This window comes from Aplidium turbinatum, chromosome 2 (genome assembly GCF_918807975.1).
Source record: "Aplidium turbinatum chromosome 2, kaAplTurb1.1, whole genome shotgun sequence".
Lineage (NCBI taxonomy): Eukaryota > Metazoa > Chordata > Ascidiacea > Aplousobranchia > Polyclinidae > Aplidium > Aplidium turbinatum.
The window spans coordinates 40,061,777-40,088,966 of record NC_137473.1 but is presented as its reverse complement, the minus strand read 5'-3'; the positions used below and the strand labels follow the sequence as shown (position 1 = coordinate 40,088,966).

At 39.1% G+C, this 27,190-nt stretch overlaps 1 protein-coding gene across 1 annotated transcript; it reads left to right on the top strand.

The window, feature by feature from the left end:
* Positions 1-10,790: 10,790 nt before the first annotated feature.
* LOC145765178 (alkaline ceramidase 3-like) lies at positions 10,791-23,214 on the top strand. Its single transcript, XM_082576955.1, has 8 exons — positions 10,791-10,902; positions 12,077-12,187; positions 13,495-13,547; positions 19,031-19,083; positions 19,409-19,526; positions 20,457-20,614; positions 21,598-21,754; positions 22,236-23,214. The coding sequence occupies exons 1-8, from the start codon at positions 10,800-10,802 to the stop codon at positions 22,296-22,298; spliced, it is 816 nt and encodes a 271-aa protein (XP_082433081.1). The 5' UTR covers positions 10,791-10,799; the 3' UTR covers positions 22,299-23,214.
* The last annotated feature ends 3,976 nt before the right edge of the window (positions 23,215-27,190 follow it).

Genomic DNA, 27,190 nt, shown 5'->3' with positions numbered 1-27,190 from the left:
GTTTAAAAATTGAATGAGACTGTTCACCAGGCATTTAATTCAATAACATGATACGCTCTTCTGGTGTAAAATAAGCAAAACTATCACAAGGTGTTTTTAGTGATAATCTGCATTTATTTTCCGACGTTTCGTTAATCAGACACGATTAACTTGTTTATTAATTCTGTGTGGAAAATTGTGTACGGTAGCACATTGTAGATCACATTGGTTTGTTTTTTCGACATTACTCAACACACACCACCTCTCAATTCTTTCCCATAAACTTTTGCAGGAATTGACTGGTTTGAAGGTTTCAAGGAGAGACACCATCTGACATGTCGTAAACCAGAAGCGACGTCTTTAGGAAGAGCGACAGCTTTCAACAAAACAACTGTTGGGGAGTTTTTCGACAACCTTGGAAGAGTTATGGACAGGTCTCGTAACAATAGCCTAACATTGCTTTGTACTTAGCAATTCTTATGATCTGAAAAAGGCTTCATTGTATCGTTTTGTGTTTTAGGTACAACTTTGCTGCAAGTAGAATATACAACCTTGATGAAACAGGTGTCACAACCGTGCAAAGACCAAATCATATCGTGACAACGAAAGGAAAAAAACAAGTTGGTTCTGTGACATCTGCAGAGAGAGGAGAACTTGTAACAGTTGTATGTGCTGTCAGTGCTTCAGGTGTTGCCATTCCCCCCATGTTTATCTTTCCAAGAGTAAGATATAAGGAGGAATTTGTTAGACATGGACCAGCAGAATCCATTGGAGAAGGTACCAAATCTGGGTGGATTAACGAAGAAAAATTTTTGGTCTACTTGAAACATTTTGTGAAGCATAGTGGTTGTTCCCCCTCTCAACCTGTCCTCTTAATTCTCGACAACCATGAGTCTCACGTTTCTTGGGAGGCTGTGGAGTTTGCTGATAAAAGTGGCATTGAATTGCTGACTTTGCCTCCTCACACTTCTCACAAACTTCAACCGCTTGATAAATCAGTGTTTGGGCCATTTAAAGGCTATTTCAACCAGGCTGTAGATGGATGGATGCGAACCTACAACAACAAAACTTTTCGGATTTATGACATTCCACAATGCGTTAAGGAGGCTTTTTTAAACGCTATGACGCCAAGGAACATCACTTCTGGCTTTGCCTCTACAGGAATATATCCTTTTAACAAAAGTATATTCACAGACACAGATTTTGCCCCATCACTTCTGAGTGATAGACCAAATCCCCAAACAAGTACCTCCCATCAACCTGAAGTGAATGAAGCTAATGTTATGGCCGCAGTTCCCAACACTATTGCTAACCGATCAACTGATAATGCTTATTTCTTTGAAGGTGCGACACATTTACCCGTATCTTCATTGCAAGATCTCGAGGAATATCACGCCTCAGAAAGCTTCATACCACCCAACGAAGTTATTCCATTACCATCAAGCAAAACCCCAAGAGTTCAACGCAAAAGGAAACGAGTAAAAAGTCGGGTTCTCACAGAGACTCCAGAAAAACAGGCAATAAAAATTCAGCACGAAGAAAGACGTGCAAAGCAGGAAAAATTGCTCAGAAGAAAACAAAAAATTATTAGACCAAAGCCAAAGAAACCCCCCACAAAACGTGTGCTAGCTCTTAATGAAAGCTCAAGTTCTGATGAGGATGATGCAGTTCCTTTGGACGATATGTCAGACACAGCATCAGAGAGTGGAAGTAGTGTAAATGAAGAGCAAAATCCCAAAGAACTTGCTGTAGGAGATTTTGTTGTTGTTAAATTTAATACCAAAGAGAACACACGTCATTACATTGGCAAGATAGATGACGTGGGCACAATCGACGAGGAGCCTGAAGCTCGCTTCTTGCAAAAGGTTCCATCTACAACTAAGAGTGGAAAGCCATCATTTACATTCAAAGAAAATGATGAAGGGTCTTTTCCACGAAGCGACATAGTAAAAGTTTTACCCAATCCACAAAAAGCGGGAGGAACTGCAAGAAGGGAGAGCCATTTTATATTCAATTGTTGCCTGAAAGAGTTCAATTTGGAATGATAACATATTGATGTTGACAATGCTTAATTACTCTTACGAGACAGTTGATTGACAGTTACTGGTCGTTGTTTGTGTTGCATGTTTTTTATTATTTTTGTACTTATACCGCTGTAAATGTTTGAGACATCTTTTTCATTGATTATTTGTGAAACAATGTGTATTTATCCAACTTTGAAAAGGTGGGTTAAATTACCCCAGTGTGGTTCAAATCACCCTTTTGAGTGGTTCAAATCACCCCAACCCAAGGGTGATTTGAACCACTTGAGAACTTTCTGAAAATACTTTATATTTTTCGTTGTAATAAATTTCATTTGCAAATTCACTTTGGGCTTGCTCAAGTACATCCTAGACTTGGATGTCATGCAAAAAAATTGCTGAAAAATTGAATCCTGAAGCAGACATTAGGAATATTGAGAAAAGTGGTTCAAACCACCCCACCCTCCCCTATTATAGCGTCAAGCCGAAATCAGCAAAATGGACTGTGTCTGCATTTTCTTACATTTTAGACGTTGCGCGGGTCAATGCAATGACCATTAGTTACTTGAACCGCGAGTTGTCCTTTTCACAAGCCAAGGGAGACGAAAGTTTTGTGGAGGGGTGGCAGCTAGCCATGTCATTAGTCAAACCACACATGTCTAGACGATCGGATGATGTACCTATTCTACGTGGGTCACTCCGCCATGCAATGTCAACATTTTTGGGACGAAACCATGGATTAACAGCAAACTCAAATTTGTTATTACCAGTGGTTTTCATAATGAAATAGCGGGCTATCATAAGATTTGTTCTTATCATGTTATCGTTGATTATGAGATTAGATATTTTAATCACAGTATTTGGTCATTTCTGCTATATGGCTGTGAATCCTGGACTGTATGCCCAAAGATAGTAAAGAAGATCAACAGTGCTGAAATTTGGTTCATTCGTAGAATGATGGGAATTAACTGGATGGATAAAATCACTAAAGAAGAAGTGTGGAGACGCTCTGGGTGCACCCCTGGCGTCCTCATCACAACTATCAAAAAAAGGCAAATGACATTTATCGGGCATGTCTACCGCAAACGCGGAATTGAACACTCGGCAATGATGGGGCGATTTCCTGGTCAGAGACACCAGGGGCGTCCACGTTTGGAAATCTTCAAAAATCTTTCAACGTGGACAAACCAAAATTTTGAAAATCTAATTAAAAGTATGGACAATCGATCGTTGTGGAGACTCACGGTAGCCGACGCCTTATTCAGGCATGGCCGATGATGATGATGATTTGGTCATCACCGATTTATTCAAAAGCGGGGTATTTTTCTATCTATTAATTGATCGAAATATTACTTATAAAGCTGTGCGGTTCAATTTCATTACCATTATACTTGACGATGCTAATTTACTACACTTGCAATACGGTCTGTTTTGTAGCCTACAATATTTCGCACAAGTCATATTTTTTTGTGACTGGAATTTCTTGTCTTCGAAAAATTTTGATAAGTCAGTTTTTCTCAATGCAATGACGAACTGCATGTCTTCATTTTCAATAAACAGTGCCTGGATGACATTATGTGTTTCCATTTTCGCTGATAGGCATTACTTTCACAGATCAAATGTTTGTACTGTTTCAACGTCTGACGATGGTGAACCGCTGTAAAGCGGCCGACATTTCCTGCGAAAGTTTTGCGTAACAAAAAAGCATTCATTCAAGAGGAATGCAATTTGAAACAAACTCATGATTTTCTTAGGTTGTATCGCAACACCGCTGAACGTTGTATCGACATAAGCAAAGTATCTATAAGCTGTTAGCACTCGCAATGACACGATAGGACATATCAAGCTGTGCTTATTTCTCTACGATGAGAATTAGGTCAGGGCAAGAACGGCAAACCAGAGTTGACCTTTCGCTGCTTGATATTTGAACAAACAAATTATATGGTAGATTATATTATGGTAGAGTAGATTACTTACATACGTTCGACGTCTGTTGATGTTGTGTATGTCTTGTAAAAGCAGCGCGATCATTTCGGTTACAGCTGCACAAGCTAACGCAAGGCGAGGAACGAAAGTAGATGTTCATAATAATTTGACGTCTACTGGCGTTGAATCAATGCAAATAGGGTGATGTTTCTATAAAAGATTCAATTTTGCAAGTTGGGCACGTGCTATGCGCCGGCGCGTATCACCAGTGAATAAAGAAACAACAAGAGAAAATTTCTGCCCCAAAAAAGAGCAAACTGCAAAATTGTTTGTGACAAGGTGTCATAAGCCACGTTGTATTTCAAATAGTATCTGAGATACAAATTTTTGAGTAGCATCTCCAATATGCGTATGAACTTTGTGACAAAGTCATGAAATTTCAGCTTTTTAGAATAGTTTTATCCTATGGTTTTCAGCGTTTAAAAATTCGTAAGGCATGAGATGCCCTAGCCCAGGCATGAAAGTGTTAAAATTGGTTTTTGGTTTGAATCCTTATCTATATATCCTCGGTTTTCTCAAGGTAAGTAGCCCAGAGTCACAATATAGTGACTCTGAGTAGCCTACGGTTTCCTCAGTCTACTTTCTACACCGAATTCCCACGGTTCTCACGCGTGGGCGATTCCCGATTCGTCTATATTATGAACACCTTCAGAGAACTTCAAAATTAAAATTCGAACACTAACTATGTGGAAAGAGTTTAAAGAGGTCGGATAATCAAAATTGCTAGAATGTTTATCAGGCAGGTAAATGTTGCGATCCAAGGCGAGATTCACACGGAACATATAAAACTGTCTTCAGCATACGAAAACGTCGCCTACGCGTGGGAACCGTGGGAATTCTGTGTAGGAAGTAGGCTGAGGAAGCGGTTTGTTTTGAAACTTGTTGACTGTGTCATTGAAGCTAATGATGTTTTGGGAAAAAAAATTTCAGATTCTTTTTGTTTTGCATGGTTTATGAGTTCAGATATTTGTTTACTCAGAAATTCATGAGTATATAACCAGCATCGAGATGTTGCCATAACATAAAGTGTAGGTACTGTGCAGTGGCTACTTGTAGCCAGTGATGTACGCGCATTAGGGTGGGGTGAAAAAGTACGGTACTAATTTTGGATTTGAGCATTCTCTTGCAGATATTTCTTGTGGAGGTTTGAGAAAACATCACACAAAAAATTTCAGCGATTTTTGACAACAGGAACCTACCCACTTTTTGAGTTGAAATTTCATAATATTTCAAAATATCCCTAAAATTTCAAAGTTTTTTTCGCGTTATTTGAAGTTGATATAATATTGTAATATTTCTTTTATACCTAAAACTATTGGTTTACTTATGTGTTTTTCCCAATATGGGGCCAATAGATGCAAATTAAAGTAGGGAAATGAACCTTAAAAAGTGTAAAAATCTTGGATTTTTTCTAAAAACTTACCAAAGTCAAAAGTTACACTATCTAGTTTTGTATAGGCCAATAATTCCCGCATTCAATAGTTTCCTCGTCGAATAGGGCCTCGTCGAAAAGTGCCGCGTCGAATAGTCGTTTACCCTTTTGTGATTGTCTGACAATTTGATAGAGACGGTCTTCTTCTTTCGTTTGAAACTAGATCAAATTTCAGGGCAGGTGGTGGAGAGCCAGGTGAGTGTAGCTTCGTCCAGCGTTGCTATACCATGCGTTCCATTTGGTGCCTTGTAGATGGGACATTCGAGAACGACATGGTCAGCAGTTTGTTTCTCCGCTCCGCATTCGCAGGCCGATGAGGGAGCCAGACCCCACTTGTGCATGTTGGAGTGGAAGCGACCGACTCCGATTCGAATTCTTTTTGAGCTTGCGACTTACGAACATTCGACTTACGAACATTCGGAGATACGAACATTTATATTTTCTCACAAAAAATTTTCGTAAATGCATCTATGGCGGGTTTGTTTGTGTTAGAAACAGTCCTTATTTTCTCTTTACGTATAATAATTTCCGTATCGTCAAAATGGCAACCGTGATCCTACAATGGTCATTGTTGCGACGACAATCGCTCAGTAAGTCAGTATTACGGCCAGTGGAGTGCACTGCCGCAATACCAATGTCCGCCCCGATAACTCAGTTGGTTAGCGCGTGACTTCTGGAACGAAGAAGCTTCAAGATCAAGCGGCGCTGGTTGGACTCTCGGGGCGTGCGCTTGAGCAACGCACGTTAAGGACTGCTCTCCATTCAGCGGCATCTAATGAATGGAATAATTCCCCCGCAACAAGACTTCAACAATCGGAAACTTCACTCTGTCAATCTCGGTGACCGGGCGTGCGTTAGTGATTCAACTTTCAAGAGCTTTTTGAGTCACACACACAGGAACTGACAAATGAGGAACTAATGGAATTGGAAGCCATGCAAAGACATGAAGATGATGAATAGATTGTTCCTACAAAGAAGTTTGAAACAAAGTTGATGGCCGATGGGCTTAGTTTGATTGAGAAAGCTCTCAGTGCTTTTGAGAATCAGGATCCGAATGTAGAGCGATTCTCAAGGGTAGCAGCCAGTGTCCGCGATGCCTTCAAGTGTTATCGCATCATCTACGATGAAAAGAAACGAAAGACAGTGCAATTTTCCTTGAACCAATTCTTCAGGAAGCGTGATGACCCGCAAGAGAACGTCGAATCTGTAGAAAGTCTTCAAGAAAATGTAGAATAACTGCATTCAAACTCAACAACTAATGTGTTTTGAATAAGCTGCCTTTTTTGTCAGACGTTTCCCCCTTCTATTCCAACGTCGATGGACAGCTTAAATCCATAAAACAATGTACGTAGGCTACTTTGCACACTACACTGTATATTTATGTAAATACAATGCAATGATTTGAGACAATGTTTGCTGTGTTTTACTTTATTTCTATGCGTTTAATATTAGAAAGAATTTAGGTGTATGTTGCGTAATGCGTATGTGATGGACAAATGTCTAGTAGACATAGGCCTAAGCAGTTCTGTAGGCTACACCAAACAACAGTACAGTTTGAACTTACGAACAATTCAAGATACGAACGGCCGTTCGGAACGCAACTTGTTCGTAAGCTGAGGAGTTACTGTACAAATAATATTGATGCCGTCAGTGTAAACGCAAACGTTCGAAAAACCATCTGCCGTATACGTCAACGTAACTTGTGAAAAAAGTAGGCGGCGCATTCCTTAAAACTCGTGTTTTTTTCCGGCAGCCATCGTGGCCTACCGGGAGCTCCTTCTCGGCGGCCGAATCTGCGTGCTTGTAGGCCAAAATACAAATAACGATAGCACAAGTAAATAGAATTAAACTTGCAACAAGGCCAAAATGATCACTTAGTGTTGAAGTCTGGGCGACATCCTGCAATAGAATCGTTGTACCACACAATAACTGCTTTAGCGGGATTGTAATCCGGTATTGCGAGACCATCTAACGACACTAAATTGTTTCAACTGCTCGCTGCTCAGTAAATTGTTTCAACTGCATACCGCCTGACCATTTATATCGTTATGATGTCACCATTTAGGGTGTGAAGTCACTAACACACAGCGGAAACATTTCTCAACTCTGAAGACACGTATTTTCCCCTCGGATGTCAAATAACCTACCCGGACAACAAAATCTGTCATTTTTACATTGATTCTACGTTTGCAGTCGTTAAATCAGGGTAAAAATGACGAATTTTGTTGTCTAGGTAGTTCTCCTTTTTAACAACGATTCAATGTCCAACAACATTGAATCGACATAAAAACGACAATATTGCCAACCGATGTAAATTAGCACTTCGGATTAACACTTTGTTAAAATAAACGTCGGGACTTGGGAATTACAAACAAGACTTGATATTTTCCGTACAATAGCAAATGTTCCCGCACAATACAACAGTGGTGATTATGACGCGCTGACCTAATTCTGCGTCAGTCTTTGATGCTAGATATTTTCGACAGTTAATCCACGATCATTCCATTGCGAAATTAAATGATTGGCTAGAAGAAACCGGCTGCCAAACTTGGCCGACTGAGGAGGTAGCACCGGCGGTCATTCAAGCACTATTTAGCGTCCATGGCCGCCGGCTGCTTTAAGGCTTGCGGCGTCATCGTTAGCGCATACACTAGCTAGCGTAAACTCCTTTTGTTTGCTAGGTGCCAAACATTCATAAGGTATAAACCATTCGAAACAAACAAGTTTTATATTAAATTTCCACAAAGAAACACAAGCTAGCATCTGAAAGTGTTCATCTGAAATTTTGTTGCGTTTTGGTTTCAATATGTCTTTGCCTATTGAAAACATTCTTTCAAATCATTTAAAATTTGGAAAGTTTGATAATAAAAAAATGCAAACAACAGCTAAGACATTACAAAGTATGCGTTGACGCTATGCGCTAAAAAATCGCGGCGTAGCCTTTACGGCGTAGCCTCAAGCGACAACTATCCAAAAAATGTGGCTGCAAGCGTCAGCGCAAACAAAAAGTCTACGCCGCAGGTGTGCGGCGTATACATACATCTCTGGCAGTAGCTACTTGTGTAGGTACTGCACAGTGAGCTACTTGTAACACACATGGATTTGTTTGATTTTAATCAACTTGATTGGTTCCAAATAGCAGTTATATAACTCAGAAGTTTGCTTGGAATTACTTCCAGTCATGTCAATGTAATTAACAACATGACGTTAAATTTACTTGTAGCATACCGTACTTAAAACTCCAAAGCAAATAATTTTGGTTTATTTCAAAAACTAGAGCCAATTTAACAAAAGCAAGTGCATTTTCAACATTGGTGGCCTTGAAAATACGGTACCCCAAATTGACTTTAATTTGCAGTGCCTCTTGAAAAAAAAATTTTTTTGTTGGCTTGTGCTGTTAATGTTTTTTGCCCATCTAGGCCTACTCATCATCAGCTTTTGCTCGTGAGGATGTTTCCTTTTGCATCTTTAACTGATGTTTTTAGGTTTTGTTTTAAGTTTCTTTAAATGGCAGCATAATAGATTTTGTGTGGAGGTATGGTGTTAAGTTCATCAAATTTATCTTCTAATTGCTGTATTTGGTTTTTTTTCACGAGCTTCTTTGACTCAGATATAGCGATTTTGTATTGAGTAGATGAGGATGCATGTTCTTTTCAAATTTTATGTTTAGATTGGATGGCTTGTTTAGTTTGTTGCGACATCCAGTTTGGTTGGTTTTGTTGCATTGTTCTGGGAAGAACAACTTCTGATGCTTCCGTAGTCCTGCAGTTATAGCTTCTTGTATGGACTCTGGGTCTGTCATTGGCTGTAAAGTGGCATATCTGTTTTGTAAATTTACTTGGAAGTGTTCAGCGACTTCTTGTTGTTTCATAAGGTGGGGTCTCTGGATTGGTTTCCGCTTCTGCTTCTGAGGCCATGAGAAACTTAAGGTGCGTCTACACGACGACTGTTTTCTTGCTTAAGCTAGCCAAACTTCTTGTTTCTTTAAGTTAATCGCAGTTTGTGCCGCTTACTTTTAAGAAAATGGGCGAGTAAGCGAGCCGTTGAGAAAAAATACGCTCCAGAGCGAAAAACTGTGCGCTTAAGTGAGTTCTCTTGCTTAGAAATGTTTTTCCCGCCAAAATCTCAGGTCTCCTCTCAGCTCAGTATCCAGACAGGGCAGGGCGGTATCGTTAAAGGATTTTGTTAAGTTTTGATTCCAACCCGTTCTTATTAATGTTGCGGGCTGAACTGGCGGTGACCATTTTCGAAACAGCCCATAGATAGCACAATATTTTCCAATTTCAAATCCAAAACAGGATCTCAGCAGAAAACCATTGCCATAGCACACCGGGTAATAAAAATAGCGGAGGAATGATCTTGCTGGTTGTTACCAGTCACCCACGCTGACACGAAATTCTGTTTCCAACATTTCAACCTCACTGAGGTGTCTGAATGCTTCAATAAGCAGTAAATTGCGGGTTTGCATCCTTCGCTTTTTGCAGCATTTTTTACACAACTTCTGGGAAGCCATGACTGAAAAACTGCAACAACTTTAAATGGTTAAAGAACAGTCAGTTGCTTGGTCTACTCTGCTGTACTTTAGCGCAAACTGCTATGCTTTGGCGCAAACTTTTTAAAACGTGACGTCATTGGGGATTAGATACTCACGTGACTGCGATTCAAGCGAGCAAAATCTTCGTCGAGGTTGCCAGTGTAGACGAAACGAGCTTAATCACTAGCTTAAGCAAGAATTTCTAAGCAAGAACACTTTCTCGTGTAGACGCACCTTAATTCTGAATTTTGTACGTATCATTCTGTGGTCTGATATGTCAGGAGTGTTCAAGGTAGAGCTGTTCAGGACGTTTAGTCTAGAGGGCGAGATGCGTGATAGGATAAAGTCTATTTGGTTATTTGTCTTCCCGTCAGGAGAGGTCCAAGTAAACAACTTTTTATTTTGGAACCATTGGGAGTGACTTGGAGGCTGGGTTTTTTTTTTTCGCTGAGACTTTTCGGTCATTTGTCCGAAATGGCTTGAAAAAATTCAGTCATTTTTATTTATTTTGGTCATTTTTAGTCATTTATAGTCAATTGACTATAACTTTTTTTTGGATATTTTGACCGAATTGACTATATTTTTTTCGGACATTTTGCTAAAAAATCGGTCAATGACCGCTAAATAACCGAAAAAAAACCCAGCTTGGAGGTGCCCAGTGCCCATCTACTAGTTTAAAGTAATTTAACATAACTCCAAATAGTTTTATAGTGTTTTATGGTCAAGTCTAGGCTTTAAGTTATCTTGTAGCCTAACTACTTTTCCATTTAATTTTTTTTATTTTATGATTTACCATTGAATTTGTAGAGTGTATATACTCAGGATTTCTATTAACATTTACTGCAACATGGCACCTACAGTAGACAGACCGGGAATTTGGGGGAGGCCAACTTCAACACTGGATTGGTGTGAAGAGAACTATGCTATCACACCATATTTTGCTGAATTTTGTGAGTTTGATAATATTTTGTTCACATCTAGTTGGCCTATCCAGTATATATATAATAGTATGTTTCCATTGACTCAACAAAGCGTTGTGCACCAAGGTCTTGACTTTGATTTAAAGCTATCTACTCTAGCATGTTTAAAATTGCACTTAGGGAACGTTCAAATATTACGTAACGCTTTTTTTCCGAATTTTTGACCCCCCCCCTCCCCCATGTAACGCTTTTTCACTACGAATTCAGCACAAAAAACTACCGTTCCGTACTCAAAAGCGTTACGTAACGTTTTGCTTGAACCCCCTCCCCCCCGATGTGACGCTAACGTAACGCTTTGCATAAACCTCCCCCTCGAAGGCGTTACGTAATATTTGAACATTCCCTTATGTTTTTATTATACCTTTATCGTCATGTGGTCATATATCAAGTTTGTTAAAACTTTTTATCAACCCAGGTTGGCAATGTTTCTAGACTAGTACGCTGAAATGTGAGTAGAAAGCATCCAGATTTTAGTCTCATTCGTAACACACCTACCTTACTGCTCTTTTGGAATGGTTGAAGATGATATAATCATTGATTATATGGTCTGCAGTCAGATAAGTATGAAGACAAACTGGTTTTCTGTTTATCTGAGCTTCTGGGAACTCAGGTTTATTTTTTTACCACCCCAGCATAATGATGTTGCTCAGACTACACTAAAAGGCTGCAAGAAAGCAGCCAGTCTTTAGCTTCATCCTGCAAGAGGTGCAGACCTTCTGTTCTGTTGGAAAAGTTAAAGATGATACAATCATTGTTGATATGGTGGGATCTGGTGCAAAGTTGAGTGGATAAGTCTGCCGTTTATGCAAAGATGGTTGAGTTGATGGTTGTACTGACAGCTGGCTTGGTAGGGCCAGGCCAATGGGACAGGTGTTGGGCGTAAAAGACAATGCATTGTTGTATCAAATTCCTATGCACTGTTGCCGCTGTAATAAGTTTGTATCAAATCACGTACATGTATGATTGTATGACTCTTCAGTCTTCATACTGGTATGTGTACCGGTAGCTGAATTAATAAGTGATGTTTTTTTTTTCTTTTAGTGATTTCCTAGGTTTCTCAATTAGTATGTATCAACCATGCATAACATACACTATATATATATATATGTGTAGCTGAATTAATTATTAGTGTTTTGTTATTCAGGGAATACCATTAGCAATATTATTATGATTTTGCCGGCCTTAGTTTCTGTATACTACTATTGGAGAAAGGGAGTTGAATCACGATATTTATTGACATATCTTGCATTTTTAAGTAAGTCAGCCCACATGATATTTATATTAGACTGATAATTTCACACTTACCTTAGCTTTGGAAACCAACTGGTTAAACTATAAACAGTGCTTCCTAATCTATGCATTATGATCATCCATGCAGCGTGTTTATAATTGCTGGAATTGAGCTTGCTTCAGGACAAATTTTTTTTATCCAAGGATACGGACACGGTAATGTTTTACAGCTGAATTTAAGCTAAAACTGCATCGAATGATAATCCTCAAATTTGAATGTTGTTGCAGTCATAGGCATGGTAGGATGGCGCAGTGGATAAAGTGCTTTCCAATCATATGATTTTAGTTTGACTCCCAACTTATGCTTATTGTTGAAAAACACCACACACCTCTAGTCCTCTACCCATCTAATTATGTCGTAGCTTCGAGAGAATGTAAAGAGAGAAATGAAAGTAAAAACATCGCTTTTCGTTTTTTTTCCCAAAATTACTCAAGGTAATCACGGACCCCCAAGGGGTCCGCGAACCCCAGGTTGGGAACCACTGACATATAGGAATCACCTTTACCGTACCTCATTATATTAGGCATTAGGCAACACCAAGTGAAATCTTTAATTACACAATAATATTACAGCTTGATAGCTAATATTCAGTTTGAGATAACTTTTGCTTGTTTCTCTGACCTTATTAAAATTACTAATTTGATGTTTTATTGGTGACCGCTTTTATAACGTTGTAACTCGTGTATGTTATGACATAAATGTTGACTAAAATAATAATTATTTGTTGAATTGAACAGACAGTCTCAGCGAAAACTAATGTGTTTGCGTGGTAATGTTTATGCCTCAGTTTAATTTTTCGACTTATTCAATACAGTAACATTTCTGGAATGTTAAAACAAAAAAGCCGCCCCGATAGCTCAATTGTTTAGCGCGCCACTTCTGGAATGAAGAAGCTTCAAGATCAAGCGGCGCTGGTTCGACTCTCGGGGTGTGCGCTGGAGCAGCGCACGTTAAGGACTGCTCTCCATTCAGCGGCATCTAATGAATGGAATAGTTCCCTAGCAACAAGACTTCAACAATCGGAAACTTCACTAGTTGTCAATCTCAGTGACCGGGCCTGCGTCAGTGATTCAAAGCCTCTACAAGTATGCGAAACTGCCAGAACAGGATTAAGCTCTGCAAAAAGCTTTTCTAGTCTGAGGATAAAGATTCAATCAATCAAAATCCTTGGACCAGATAAGAAACAAGGTTGACAGTTGATAATTTATTGTAGACTTTTTGTAGACCAAAAATTTGTCCAATACCTCCTGTAAACTTATTGTTATTCAAAGCTGTTGGGGTTGGCTCATGGATGTTTCACATGACCTTGAAGTATGAAATGCAGGTGAGGAATCATGTTCTTTTTTTGTATGAGTTGAGTTCAAATCAGTACCAAACAACATGTTAAACATTCTGTATGCGTAAATAACAGCTTTTTCGAAAAGTGCTCTCATGGCTACCAAGTACTTTACTACTTTAAAACAATAAGTATCGTATGTTACATGATGTACTTGTACATCATGGTTGCTGTTGAATCACTGCAGGTGCCTGGAGATTTCCCGCAGTTTCGCTAGACCGAGTCTCCTCACTGATAGTGAGCTGACAGTCTATCAGGAAAGCAGGATAACGAAATCAGAAATGCTCTGATGCCCCATCTTTTCCCCACGGAATCTACAGTTGAGGTCGTTGGTCAAGGCTGTAAGATGTTGCCATCGACAGAGGAAAGTGTGGTGACTACATGGGAACAGATGTCAATCGATTGGTGGGATCAACCTTGGGGAGGGGTGCTTTTAGCTGCTCATCCGGCTTTTAGTTAAAGACCTCCTTGAGCTTCGGATGTTCGATAGAGAAGGGCGAACTAATGTCGGATGAGAGCACGATGTGTAGATCAATCTCTTAGTTAAGGGGTGTATGGGCCTACTTTGCTGGCTTATTTCTCAGCAGATTGCAGTGGCAGAAAACCATTAGTTGTTTGTCGGTAATGAGGATCGGTGCCATTCGTTGCAAGACAATGATGGATTCAGGGTTGGAAAAAATCACGATTTTTTTAAAAAAATCAAAAAAATCGGATTTTTTTGATTTAAATCGGATTTTTTTGATTTAAAACAGATTTTTTTGATTTTTTTTTATATAAAAAAGCGTCGAGTCTACTTGGGGGAAGAGATCATTTTAGTAAGATAGCAGAATTATTTTTAACCCCTTGATTGATTGAAAAGCTTTGCTTTGCAAGTGTTTAATCATTTTTATTATCATATTGTAGGCTAGCCTGTCTATTACACATATTTTTAAGTAGGTGTGATATGTTGCTTTATACTAAATCATAATGTGCATATCGAGATTGAGGTACTTCTCAGACTGTCATCTCACTACACTAAGATCTTTCCTTACGTTTGAGCACACATCACTTTGCTTTTTTGCTCAACTGATGCATAGCCTACAACCAGACTTTTTACAAGAAAAGTTTAACTGTGTAATATAATTATGTTACCGACATACCATACCAAAACAATAAAAGTTCAGATGACACAAAATTGCAGTTTATTTTGCATTGAGAAGTTTGTACATAAATACAAGCTTGCCAGCTTTTGCAGTGCCCAATCGATTTCGAACTTCTGATTGAACCAGACCAAAAGTGGATAAAACTTGCTCAAAAACTATGTTTAGTGAACAACACTGTTTGTGAACTGCCAAGTAAACTAAGTTGCCTTTCAAAACATGCATAGCCTATAGCCTTAATTAAGTATTTAAATATAACTTTTGTATTACAGAGAAGCAGTGAAACGTTTGTTGATGTATTTATTTTTATTTTAGCAAATAAAAAATCATTTGATTTTTTTAATTGATTTTTTTGATTTTTATTGTTTGATTTAAATCATGATTTAAATCATTTGATTTAAATCAACCAACCCTGGATGGATTTACTACTATCTGGGTGTAGGGTGTTGTTATTCGCCGTCTGGACCAGTGATTTGCAAATGGTGTGGGTAGAGGATCGTTTGTTCGACGATAGCCATTTCAGTGCGTTATAAAGGCAGTTTTCTCCCAATGAAAACAGCTGAGCACTATAGATGCCCGCCTGCCCGTTGGATTGTGTCATTCGTGGTCTTTTTTTTTTCTTTTTTTTTTTTTTTTTTTTTTTTATTACACAACAATAACAACACAGATAACAAACACAAAAATATTGTACTCATCAGCACATCAGCAAGATGCATGCAAGTTCTAGTTCACAAACTATCTATGTCATGTGGTTCCATTTCAATTCGTGTTTTTTTCAAATTCTTAGACTTTACGGCGATCACTCGCTCTGATTGCCGAGTTTCTTTCACCGTTTGAATAAACTGGGAAATTGTCGGGTTAGCTTCGGCATATTTGCATCGATAAACAACATATCTTGCGCATAAAAGTAAACAATTCAACAAATTAGAGTTCACAGTTCCAAACAGAATCAACTGGTCAATAACAGGATAGCTATAACAGGATATCTATAACAGGTTAGCTTTAACAGGATATCTCAGTTTTGCTGATATCCAAGAAAAAACATCTTCCCAATAATTCTTTACAACATTCTTCTTCTCTCGTGTTGTCGCTATATGTCAGGGCATCCGTTGGTTAGCCACTGCCTGGTGTTGTCATCGATGGAAATTAGGCCTTCCATACCATGGGGTGGTCTGTATAGCCGGCAATCCTTGATAATGTGGGCTGCCGTCTGCATTTCGCCACACTCACAAGCAGCACTCTCTGCCAAGCCCCAGCGCAACATGTCTGCACCATAGCGTCCAACACCAGTGAGCAAACGGTTACGCCTTGATGAGGCAAGTCTAGAGAGGCCATGTCCCAGCTGGTTTTCGGACGGGGATCTGAATACTTGGCGAAGTGGGGACGTGCTGCTTGACCATTGTTCACACCACGCCGCGTGGCACCACTGTTTGCTAGGGCTTCCACCAGAGGCTGCCAGAAGGTCTTGTGCAGCGCGTACAAATGGCTTTCTTGATTTTAGCCGCTGCTTTGGTGGATATCTCAGCGTGGTTGTGTGTAGCGGATGGCCAGGGTTTAGGGCTTTACGGCTCAGGGAAAGAACAGCACGTTGGCGCCGTAGTACAGCTGGCTCAATGCTTGCAAGGACAGGCAAACAGTCAGTTGGAGTTGGGCGGAGTTTACAACATGACATTTGCAAAACAAATGAAAGGTATTCTCCGTAGCAATTTTGCAAAATGTACAGAGGTTGCTCTCCAGACCAAATGCAAACAACGCGTCATTGGTCACAATTGCTCTGAGGTTCAACTTTATTTGGAATGCTCGTAGTTTGCTCTCTAGCGTGCTGTAGTGTACAGATTTGTAAATGTTTTCCCACCGCGTCAGGTTCCAACCTGCTGAGCTTCGCCGAAAGGGAGCCCTTATACGGTGGCCGGTCGATTGGTCGAAAGACATTTGGTCGACAGTCAATTGGTCGACAGACATTTGGTCGACAGGACGTTTGGTCGAAAGACAATTGGTCGACAGACATTTGGTCGACAGGACATTTGGTCGACAAGACATTTGGTCGACAAGACATTTGGTCGACAGACATTTGGTCGACAAGACATTTGGTCGACAGACATTTGGTCGACAAGACATTTGGTCGACAGGACATTTGGGTTAGAGTTAGGGTTAGGTTAGGGTTAAGGTTAGGGTTAGGGTTAGGATTATGGTTAGGGTTAGTTAATCCTAAAATGAATCGTTCTTTCGACCAAATGTCCTGTCGACCAAATGTCTTTCGACCAAATGTCTTGTCGAGCAAATGTCTGTCGACCAAACGTCCTGTCGACCAAATGTCTGTCGACCAAATGTCCTGTCGACCAAATGCCTGTCGACTAAATGTCTTGTCGACCAAATGTTTTGTCGACCAATTGTCTGTCGACCAAACGTCCTGTCGACCAAATGTCTGTCGACCAAATGACTGTCGACCAAATGTCATTCGACCAATTGACCGGGTACCCCTTATACACCTGGCTCGCCGGGCGGGGGATCCTAACCACTTGCTTCATGCAAAACTCAACATCCCACCTCAGGAATCTCCCCGGCAATTAAAGTCAAGACACCCCTTTGTGCCAGCTGCTGTTGAATTACTACATCCGTTCAGCGATCATGCCATCAGCGCAGCACACTTCATGGAAGACAATTGGAATGCAGCGTGGTGTGCCACCGACACGAAACTACATCGTTTTATACCTCACCCGGTGGCGCGCCCCCCTGGTATGGACCTGCCTCGGCCGACTTGGGTCAAGCTCAACAGAATCCGAACCGGAGTCGGTCGCTTCCATTCCAACATGCACAAGTGGGGTTTGGCTCCCTCACCATCCTGCGAATGCGGCGCGGAGGAACAAACTGCTGACCATGTCGTTCTCGAATGTCCGATCTATAAGGCACCAAATGGAACGCATGGTATAGCAACGCTGGACGAAGCTACACTCACCTGGCTCTCCATCACCTGCCCTGAAATTTGATTTGATCTAGTCTCAAACGAAAGAAGAAGGTTCCAATTCATTCCAGCAATGTGCTGCCATCTGTTTTGTTGCTTTGTAGGAATTAATTTGACTTTGTCAAGGTAAAAGTGATATGCAGTTTTTGTTGATTCGCATATTGTGTTTAGGTTGGATGTGAGTGTGGTAATGTTGGTGGTGTAGTTTGGGTGATTTAAATTGCCGTTGTCTCCATCCCAGGAAGGAGGTAATGATGAGATGAGTTCGATAAATTTAATAAATGTTTCGTTGGTGGGTGTCAAGTTGTATGCTGAGCATATGTCATCATAAGACTGGTACTGTCCGTTATGGTCTAGCAATTGGCCAAAAAAGAGAATTTGCGCCTCAGCTAATTCTTTATTATACAGAGGTTTCCCATTGAGTTTTATTGACTTATTTAACCATAGGGGCTGATACAAAGTCTCGGCGTGCGATGCGTTGTGGTAACAGTATAATATTTGCAGAGACTTCATGCAAGCAGAGGTTGACTGGAAAGGTATAATATTTTTGATTTTTTTGTTTATTGAAGTAAAGGTGCTGGTTGCTAGACACATGAGCATGGTTGGGGATACCAAAGCTTGTTCAACAACTTTCCAAGGAGCAGAATAATCTTCATCGAGCAGTTTGTTTATCCATCGAGATTGGAACGCATAGATGTAAGACTGTATGTCTGCCTCCTTCATGTATATCACAGCAAAGAGTCATGCGACTTACTCGTTCCCATGACGAACCCCACAGAAATTGGAAAAGTTTTCTGTTGATGTTAGACAAAAGTTTTTTAGGCATCAAAACAGGAAGAGCGTTAAGTTTATACATCAACGTGGACGTCAACAAACTTTTAATCAGGTGGCAGACACCTGAGGCGGGGAGTTGGTTTAAGGACTCTACTCGTCTGCTTTAAGGAGGGAATGCTTTGTGGGCTGGAGACGAGGGGAGAGAAGTAGTCTGGGTGTTGCAGATTTGGCTTCGTTGGCCCAGTGACCCACCCTTGAACAGAAGCCTGACAGCGTACCAAGGGAAAGTCCTAGTTGTTTGCCTATTGTGCTGTACAATACAAACTTCCAGCATTTGGTAATTTTTCGTCTCTACGATATTTTATTCAACTTTAAAAAAGAACTATCGAGATAACGTTTTTTCTCTCAACTTGAGTATGTGCTTTTTGAAATTTAACTTAATGGTATTATTGAAATCTATTTGAAATTTACATAATACTTAAAAATATGTTACATAATACTTAAATCAATTAACGAAAAAGTATTGCAGTCTTCTGTCTTTCTTTTAATTATAATTATTTACCATTGCATTGTTTATTAATGTAAAATATTTTTAGCTGCTTGATGAGCTACCGATGATTTATGGTACATGCATCATTCTCTATGCAATGTGAGTACTTCCTACAAAAATGGTATCTTCTTTAAATTTATACCTATGCCGTACTCCTTACGTGGAACATCATTATAGGCGTCCATTCCTGGGTAACAGATGTTGTTCGCACAGTATACGTGATATTGTTAGCACAGGAATTCCTTAGAAGAAAAAATGGTTGGAACTCCTGATTACTCTAATAAAAAAATAAAGATACCAAAATGGAGAAACTAATATTTAAACGTTTATAGCACTGAAGATGACAGTATAGTTTTTGAGACGTTTTGCTGAAGTATAAGTTAAGTATTCCTTCTTCAGTAACTATTGAATATGTATGTTGCAGGAGACATCATGCCACTCCGCAAAAGCATCGGAACAGTTTTATCGTATTTGGATTAGCTTTTTGCAGCATTGTGGTCACTGTTGTATACCTTCAATGGCGAAATCCTCTTTTCCACCAGGTTTGTGTCTTGTGTGGCATTGTTGCTATCATCGTGGATACTATGCTGCTCAAGTACCGTAGTTAACTGCTTGAGAAGTTTGCTTGCATTTTGGTCTTGGAAACTTGCTACTGTTTATTGATAATATTAAGGTTGTTTTACTAAGCGCGCAAGTTTGTTTCATCGTATTTTCAAGCAATGCACAAAATTTCTTCAAACTTTCAAGTTAGTTATTTTTAAGAGTAACTTCGAGGTAATCGGTTGCCAAGTCTTACTTAGAGCATGGTGAGCTACATTAGGGCAATTGGAAAAGCCATACCATAAAATGAGAAAATGAGTGCTTTAGTTATCTCAGATTTCGACAATCTACTTTTGTGGCTTTGATAATGCAACCTGATATCCTGATAAGGGAGATAGTGTACAGTTTTTCGGCCTGACATACTGTAGTTTTATAATTTTTTAACAAGTTTTAGGTAAAGATGCTTTAAAAGTAATGACGCAACCTTATTACCGCTTTACCTGTTGTTGTTCTGTGTTTAATCAGTTATGCTCGTATGTCAGAGAAGTATAATATATTTTGGAGAAGTGCTTGTCATGAACGTTCAGTTTCATTGGGCACGTCAGGGATTCATAGTATAGGGATCGCCAACTCGGCTGGATATCTGACAAGCGGAGTGTAAAAGTGTTGCCAGATAATTTTAAATTTTTAGAAAAAATATTATTTTGGCGTTTTTAAAGTTGCAGTTGCCCAAAACTTTACTGTAAATAAACGGGCAAGCTTTGGGAGACCATTACTTTTTGAAAATGCTAAAAAATTAATTTTTCTAAGAATTTAAAAAATATTTGGCAACACCATTACACTCCGCTTGTCAGATATCCAGCCGAGTTGGCGATCCCTACACTATGAATCCCTGGGGCACGTATTTGACAACACTTTCCGCTTTTCTTCAGACATGTTACGGGCTACTCGTCTTTGGCTTGATATATGAGGCCATATGTACAATGCAGAGATTCCCTCCTGTTCGATCCACTGTTTTTGCGTCACTATGCTTATATTTGTTCGGTTTCTGCCTCTGGAACATTGACAACTTCTTCTGCCCGTCTCTCAGGTTATGTGTTGTTCAGTTACATTTGTAATTTGAAATATCTCATTTACCAACGAATTCTAGTATTTGCGTGTTGAATAATTCGGTCTGTTACTAGTCAGAGTATCCGATTCCAATTCTAAGTCTCAGAGAATTACCGATTCTTTATTACATATTATACAAATAGTCTCACTATTTTGTTTAACCTAGCAAAAGCTTGGAAAATTGATTGAGTGATTCAACACATTGGTTTATATTATGTTCGGTTTGAAAACCACTCTATGCGCTACATATAAAAATTAAGAAATACTATTGTATTGTATCAATTTGATGATTTTTCAACTTTGGGCTTGCAAAATACCACTCCCGTGCGCACTGTGCATGCAGGTAACCTGCTTTTGACTAACTGTGAAACTGAAAGAATAATTTATTATTACTCCTTCATCTACTACTCACAGTTACTACGACCGCCCATGATAATTGATAATAAAATACAAGCTTCTGCTTTTTAACAAACTTTTCTATTAAATTGTGGCAAGCTTGCTGTAGAGGCATTGATGATAGGGATGATGAATTAATGATATAGTATGATTAAACAATAAATACCATTAATACTACAAAAAGTGCTCATGCCAAACAAAAAAGCCAAGCAGGGCAAATTAAATTAAATATAGTTATTTCTTAAACCTCTACACTACAGTCTACAGCCTGTTTCACCCTAAAAAGGGGCTCATCAGAAGGTCTTATTCAAATAGAAATATTCTATTCTTTGATATGTTATATGATGATATACGTAATGGTATTTTCAGATAAAAACTATAATGTGACCAAACACCAAAACTTTAATCCAATGCATAGTAAATTTCAAAAACCCCAAAAATACAAAAATATCTAAACATTTTATTGTCTAAAGTAGTTTATGTGTGCGCATGATTCACGTTTTCTTGACTCCAAAGATTATCTAAAGTTGTCTTGATGTGTCAATCAAACGTACATCATTTACGCAGAAATGTTCGGGAAAATAGTGATCAGTTTGGTGTCTTAAAAGTAGCCACTCAACTTCACGCTTGGTGGCACATTGCGACAGGTTTTGCGACCTACCTGCAGATTATGTTCTCGTGCCATGCGAGGGCTCTGTACTTGGAACGACCATGCAGCGTACAGGTGGGGTGGCTATCGACATTTTCGACTACTTTCTAAGGCTAAGCAGTCTTTTAATCGAAAGTAAAGTACTTACTCCGTTGTTGATATCAGAAATTTGTTTTCCATTGCAGTTTCAAATAATTTCATCTACTGTAAATAATGAGAACTTTACCATGCCAACAATTATCTAACTATGCTAAAATGATGCAAAAATGGTAACTTGCTGGGCATTGGTGATGCAACGTGTTGCTGTCCTAATCTAAGTGGATGATTTAATTTCAACGCTAGATTTTGAGTAAATCTTGATGCAATATGTGACTCCTGCAGAAAAAACTCACAGTAATCCTTTCTAGAGTCTTGTATTAGCACAAAATATAGACGGAAGCCTATGTCTACCTCGGAAACCAACGTAACCTTTCCCACTAACACAGAATGGGAAATAGAAACATAACTTGATTATACTTCCGAACACGGCAGTCTACGTTCACATGTTATATTTCAGATGCTTGGAGGGCTATGGCCATACTTGGAGGTCAAAGACAAGGCCTGCATGCACAAAGATTAGTTCAGGTTGGAAAAAAAATACAAAAATATTAGGGATACCGTTGAGGTGGGATAATTTTGCAAGTTAGGAAATTTTTACATCAAAATCAATCAATTTTCAATGTATTTTTTTTTGTCCTATGTTACAAAGTTTTTAACTTGGGTTAAATTTATCCCTCGAGGTTGGGAGGTAAATTTCGTCTATCAAGTACGTAAATGTACTTCAGTAGGAAAAATAAACTGCATGAAGAATATCCAAATTCTAATCAGATAGTACTTGGTGGAGATGAATCTGTCTTTAAATTTTCGACGAGAGTTAAACAAGAATGAAAAAGTTGATATCCCCGCCGTAAAAAGGTATTTATCAGAATCCAAAAAGAACTCAGCAATTTGCATGGTTTAGTAGTAGCCAATGAAGCAACTCCTTGTGATATTCTTATGCAATCAAAAGCTTGAATTTAGAATTTTTCTTGCGTTTACTTATGGCAAACTTTCACGTTATGTATCTAAATTTATGTGATTTACAAAGTGACTTCATCGTGATTTCATTTTTCATATTGCAATTACTTTTTATTTTGTCATTCTTGTGGTGGCGCCTGTTTTGTTAAGTGTTACTGTTTGTTTTTGAAACGTTGCACTGTGTTTATGTGTTGGCGATTTTGTAATTTTAGTTATTTTCTTTGCTGTGTTCTCATTCCTTTATTTATTTTTCTGTGCGTCATGGCCAGAGGTTGGGCATACGCTCCCTTGAAAGTTGCGCGCGATCGCTGCATTATGTCAAAAAAGCTGCGCTGTCGCTACTCGCAACCAATTAATGAAAAGTAACGCGTTTGTGTTAAAACTGGAAACTGACACTGGAAAGCTCTATTCAAGTAGCGTACCATGTGAAGACAAAATGACCTTGAAAACGAATAAGCTTATCTTCAAGTACCACATTCGTTTGCACTAATATTTCAATGTCTAATATATCTAATTTTCAATGTCGTTATGAAAAACAAGTTCTATGTCGTGAAATTTTATTCTTATTCCCCAGTATTTCCATCAAAAACTCTAAAAACTATTTATTTTTTCTATTTTAAATTGGTAAATAGCCGGTGGCGAAAGTACAACTGAAGAAAATGTAGTTACTCTCCGCTACCCGCTACATTGGGAAAAAGTAGCGTCGCTATTGCAGCCGCTACTCTAACAAAATGTAGCGCCGCTTCCAAAAAATGGTGGCGCACTTGTGGCGGCCACCTGTGGTCATGGCATAGACTGCGATGGCACCCGCTTGCCATGATTTAGTGTGGACGGTTTTGTTGTTAGCGTTGATGAGTCGTTATAAAGTTTACGGTCCTTCGCGTTCCATATTATGTCTTATTTCTCGTCGGTTAGTTTATTCACACATTAGTTCCAGTGACGTAATCGCGTGTCGTAAAAGTACCCTACCGTATGTCAGCTTGACGTTATGATGGTCAGCAACAAACAAACTCTGAGAAATTGCAGCTGACAGAATTTTTTTCTTAACTTAAGATTAGAAACACACTGCTCTTGAAGAAAAACAAGAAACTTCAAATTGATGTTAATGAACAACATTCTTTATGAAAAGATATGCTAATGTGAAGCTATTTCTCCTGGGATTGATTTCAATCGAGAAATTTAACCTACCTACCCCGAGGCAATAGAATCGTACATGTTTTAAATAATGTGAAGTGTTGCTTGAAGCTACCTTTGAAAAAGCAAGACTACATTAGTCCGTCGACTAGTTGTATTAAGTTGACACGATGTAGATTTTTTAGAACCCCATTAGTCTTACAGAAGAGGGTAGTAGTCGCTGCAGTAGCGACGCTACTTTTGTCACAATGTAGCGGAGAGGCGCTACACTTGCTTCAATCGTACTCCCGCTACTTTCTAATTTAAAGTAGAAAAAATGATTTGTTTTTAGAAATTTTTGATGGAAACACTGGAGAATAAGAACAAAGTTTCACCTAGAAATTGTTTTCCGTCACGACGTTAAAATAGCAATGTAGTTTTTTTAAACGAATGCTGTACTGAACGGTGATGTCATTCGTTTTCAAGGTCATTTTGAGTTCACAATGTACTTGAATAGAGCTTTCAAGTGTCAGTGTAAGACAGAAGTAGCGGTAGTACAGGCTACTTTTGGTCCGAGTAGTAGTAGCGCGTTACTTTTCATCGACAGGTAGCGATAGTGCGATTCTTTCGAAGTAGCGGATCCTCACCTCTGGGCTTAGGGGCTTGTCCAAATATGTCATAAGTTCTAAGAAGGGATGTTAGAATTGTCATGTCTTATGGGCCTACAGAATGGCGTAAAGGGTGTCTTGCGATTTTTGAACAGTTCGTTAAGTTGAAAAGAACAAGCTTTTTCTTAAAATCGTACGATATTTAAATACAATGTCCGTTGCAATGTTCTTACCGACGCATTGGTTGCGCCTGGTTGGCGACAAACTTTATATGGGGCGGAAGAAAAATAAAAAATGACGTCATATGATACTGTAGCTCTTAAACAAGAGTAAGCTAAAAATAAATTTCATTGTCGTTTTACGTACTGTTCATATGTAGGCTCATCACATCAAAAATTATCTTGATGATAAAAGCAAGCAGATGAGCCGCAGTGCGTAGGCTAAGTAAGGCCGTAAGGCCTTGTTATAGTAACCAAGTTACAAGAGTTGCTTGAAACACGATGTCTACTTTTAATGCAAGCCTAAACACTTTCGCGTGGCACTTGTTTTAGTTTACTACTCATCAGACTGGCTTAAAAAATGAATTGGTACTGTTCCCCAGCAGTCATTGAATAAGATCAGTTTCGTTTTTGACAAATAGGTTGATTGTAAGAAATTCCACTTCAGAGCTTAAACCAAGCAGTTTCGTATACAGCATGTGCAGGCTACTTGAGTCTTTGAAGCAATGACGCAGACCTGGCCATCGAGCTTGAATGAGTTCCGCTTTTTGAAGCGTTCTAGTCTGATTTAATTTTTCATCCGCCAAGTGCCGCTGAAGGAAAAGCAGTTCTGAAAATGCTTCCTTACCAACTAAACTAAGCTATCGAGAAGGACCAAACATAAAACCAAAGTTTAGTCTTCGAGGGCTTACTGCTAGTGGGGAATGGCTTCTTCCTCCTCCTGTGAATGTGGTGCCGAGGAACAGACCGCAGACCACATCATCAATGACTGTACCATCTTCAAGCCACCTAACGGAGTGGAAGGTCTGCGCGTCATGGATGATGAAACTAAAGACTGGCTGCTCTCTAGCAGCCTTCCAGTGTAGTCCGGGAACATCGTGAATCTGGGGTGGTAAAAGGATAGACCCTCGGCCCCAGAAGCTCAGACGACGACGACGACGACGACTGCTAGTAAACGTAGGCTATCCAACATTTACTTCATCATGGCAGAAAAAAACTAGGCGTAGCGTATAGCAAAACGTAGGCTTGTAACTGTGCTGATGATGAGGGCTACAAGACGGTTAAGTAGGCCTAAGCTTCACCAAGATTAGGCTACGCTTGCTTCAAAATTTGTTGGTTGTGGTCAATGAAATGTAAATCATGAATCCACCGTCCACCCGGAATTTGGCAGGTCTTTCCTGTGGATACGGAGATGTTTTTCGTGTTACGTTGAAACTGTATCTCTTGGCATTTTGAATGCCGTAGCCTACTCGTTGTAGTTCTTTGGTTGTATTTTGCAATAGAAAATGGTAGACATAGTAGCCTATGATAAAAAATCTCTACAAACCCTTTGATTATTAACATTTATCAAATGAAACAAAATTTTGAAATATGCTTTGTCTTATAGGCTAATATGAAACACTCCTGTCAAAGCCGTCAGCATATCTCAAAAATAACACTGTTTAGTCTACGCGTCTTTTTTTTGGCGCTTTCTTTTTAGGCTACGATTTTCATGCATTGATATTACTTCATATTTATTTCAAGCGCGCAATAAAACGAAATTGCTGAGATCTTGAAATCAAAAAAGATAAAAGAAATATCCTTCAAAATGATACAAAACTTTATTGCTTTAGCCTAAGTGACTAAAGTTGCTCATGTTAGAGAGTTGTCCCAACAAACGGTGGAAACTGTTGCCCACTAAAAATAGGCCAGCAAACAACAGACCAGTAATTTAAGCAAGTAGTTATAGCCTAGTTTTACTTCAATCACCCCTAGTAGACTGATCAATAACGAAAGTAAGCAAAAATTGTTAAAACCAGATACTCAATTTTTCTCTCTTTTGTCCAGTCGCAGATAATTTTTTGACTATTGTTATTGTGATCTATTAGAATCTTAATTGTTAACTTGGAAACTCTGTTCTAAACGAGACATGCACAGAACATCTAATTGGCATTATGTTGAGAGACTTTGTGTTGTGAGGACATATTGATTGTAAACCTGTGTAGGCTATCCGTCTTACTCAATATATTACAGTTATATCATGACACCAATACGTGTTTATTAACTTGATTTACATAAAAACTATTTATAAGTTGCTTTGGAGGACAGCGCATTTAAGTAAAGCCATAATTAGCAATAACATTTTAAAAAAAATATGAAGATCAATTGAGGGGTTTCAACCCTCACCCTCCCTCCTTGCATACGCCACTGATAATGTACAGTAGGCTACATTGCTTAAAATAAAGCCAACTTTAACAAGTAACTTTTGTGATGTGGCCAATCGTTTGTTCAACGTAGCAGCCGCGATTAAAGAGTTAATGAAAACCAGTAGCCTACTGTAGCAAAAAAACAACACTGGCGTAACTTAGTTAGTTAATGTACGGCGGTAGATTCCAAAATTCATTGGTGTTCCCGTGTTCCGTAGTTTAAAAAAGTTTAAAATTCACTGTAATTGTGTCAAGAGCTGTGGACCCCTTCACTCAATCTTTTTCTCGCATAAATTTCTAGCGACGTCAGTGGCCTTAATTTAGAGCAGC

What these genes read in the sequence shown, in the direction of transcription:
- LOC145765178 (XM_082576955.1), top strand. Translation starts at nt 10,800, where the DNA reads ATGGCACCTACAGTAGACAGACCGGGAATTTGGGGGAGGCCAACTTCA. An exon ending in CCTTGAAGTATGAAATGCAG is followed by an intron (nt 13,548 to 19,030) that starts GTGAGGAATCAT and finishes AAATATTTTTAG; the next exon opens with CTGCTTGATGAGCTACCGAT. An exon ending in TGCATCATTCTCTATGCAAT is followed by an intron (nt 19,084 to 19,408) that starts GTGAGTACTTCC and finishes TGTATGTTGCAG; the next exon opens with GAGACATCATGCCACTCCGC.